This window comes from Sinocyclocheilus grahami, unplaced genomic scaffold, assembly GCF_001515645.1.
Source record: "Sinocyclocheilus grahami isolate Dianchi unplaced genomic scaffold, SAMN03320097.WGS_v1.1 scaffold809.1, whole genome shotgun sequence".
Classification (NCBI taxonomy): Eukaryota; Metazoa; Chordata; class Actinopteri; order Cypriniformes; family Cyprinidae; genus Sinocyclocheilus; species Sinocyclocheilus grahami.
In genome coordinates this window covers 58046-59016 of record NW_015505988.1, presented here as the reverse complement: position 1 = coordinate 59016, position 971 = coordinate 58046, and the positions used below count along the sequence as shown (strand labels likewise).

Sequence of the window (971 nt, the reverse complement as noted above, 5' to 3'; positions counted from 1 at the left end):
TGACAGAATGATTCAAGTCAAACACCGTGGCTCTTCATGTGCCTGTTTAAGTGTGTACGACACGTGTAAGCCTTTGGGCACAGAGGACATGGGAACGGCCTCTTCCCAATATGAGTGTACATGTGCTTGCCCAAGTCATAACGCCGGATGAACCGTTTCCCACACTGCAAGCAGCAGTGTGGACGCTCTCCGGTGTGAAAGCACATGTGTGCCGTAAGGTGACTCGAAACCACAAATTTCTTGCCACAGATTTTACATTGATACGGCTTCTCTCCTGTGTGAGAGCGTAGATGCACCTGCAGGCATCCGGCGGAGACAAAACCCTTTCCGCACTGATGGCAAACGTATGGCTTCTCCCCGGTGTGAATTCTGATGTGGATCTTCAAATTCCCAGACAGTGAAAACTGCTTCTCGCAGTATGGACAGATGTGTGGCCGCTCACCAGAATGACATCTCATGTGGGATTTTAATTGGATTTTGCTGTAAAATCGCTTTCCACATTGTGAACAAAGGAGAGGTTTCTCACCCGTGTGGTTTGAGAGGTGGGCAAGTAGGCTGCTGTTCGCCGAAAAGCACTTCCCACACTGGTCGCATATATATGGCCTGAACTCTGCATGGGTCTTCAGATGGCTTCTTAATTCGCTGTCAACATTGAATGTTAAGTCACAAAAACGACACTTTCCTGGCTGCCGTTCCGTTTTAGGCGGGCGGACATCTTTAACTTTGTGAATCTTCTGGTGGATTAAATTGGCTCGGTACGACCCGAAAGTCTCGTTGCATTGTTTACAGGTGTAGTTCCTTTTAACAGTGGGAGTCCGGTGAGTTCGCCGGTGACTGACTAACCGTGACAAACTTGTGAACAGCCGTCCACATTCAGGGCACTTATGTGTGGTTTTCTCTTTGTGCACTCGGTTGTGCCTGTACAAGGTCCTGAGGGATCTAAAGTGGGCTGTGCATTTGATGCACTTAAA

General features: G+C 48.5%; 1 protein-coding gene across 1 annotated transcript in view; it reads right to left on the bottom strand.

The window, feature by feature from the left end:
* Positions 1-6: 6 nt before the first annotated feature.
* Positions 7-971, bottom strand: part of LOC107562134 (zinc finger protein ZFMSA12A) — an 18435-nt gene continuing 17470 nt past the window's right edge. The window contains exon 10 of the mRNA XM_016246711.1: positions 7-965. Coding sequence (XP_016102197.1) covers positions 18-965 — 948 coding nt within the window. The 3' untranslated portion in view covers positions 7-17. The remainder of the gene's footprint in view (positions 966-971) is intronic.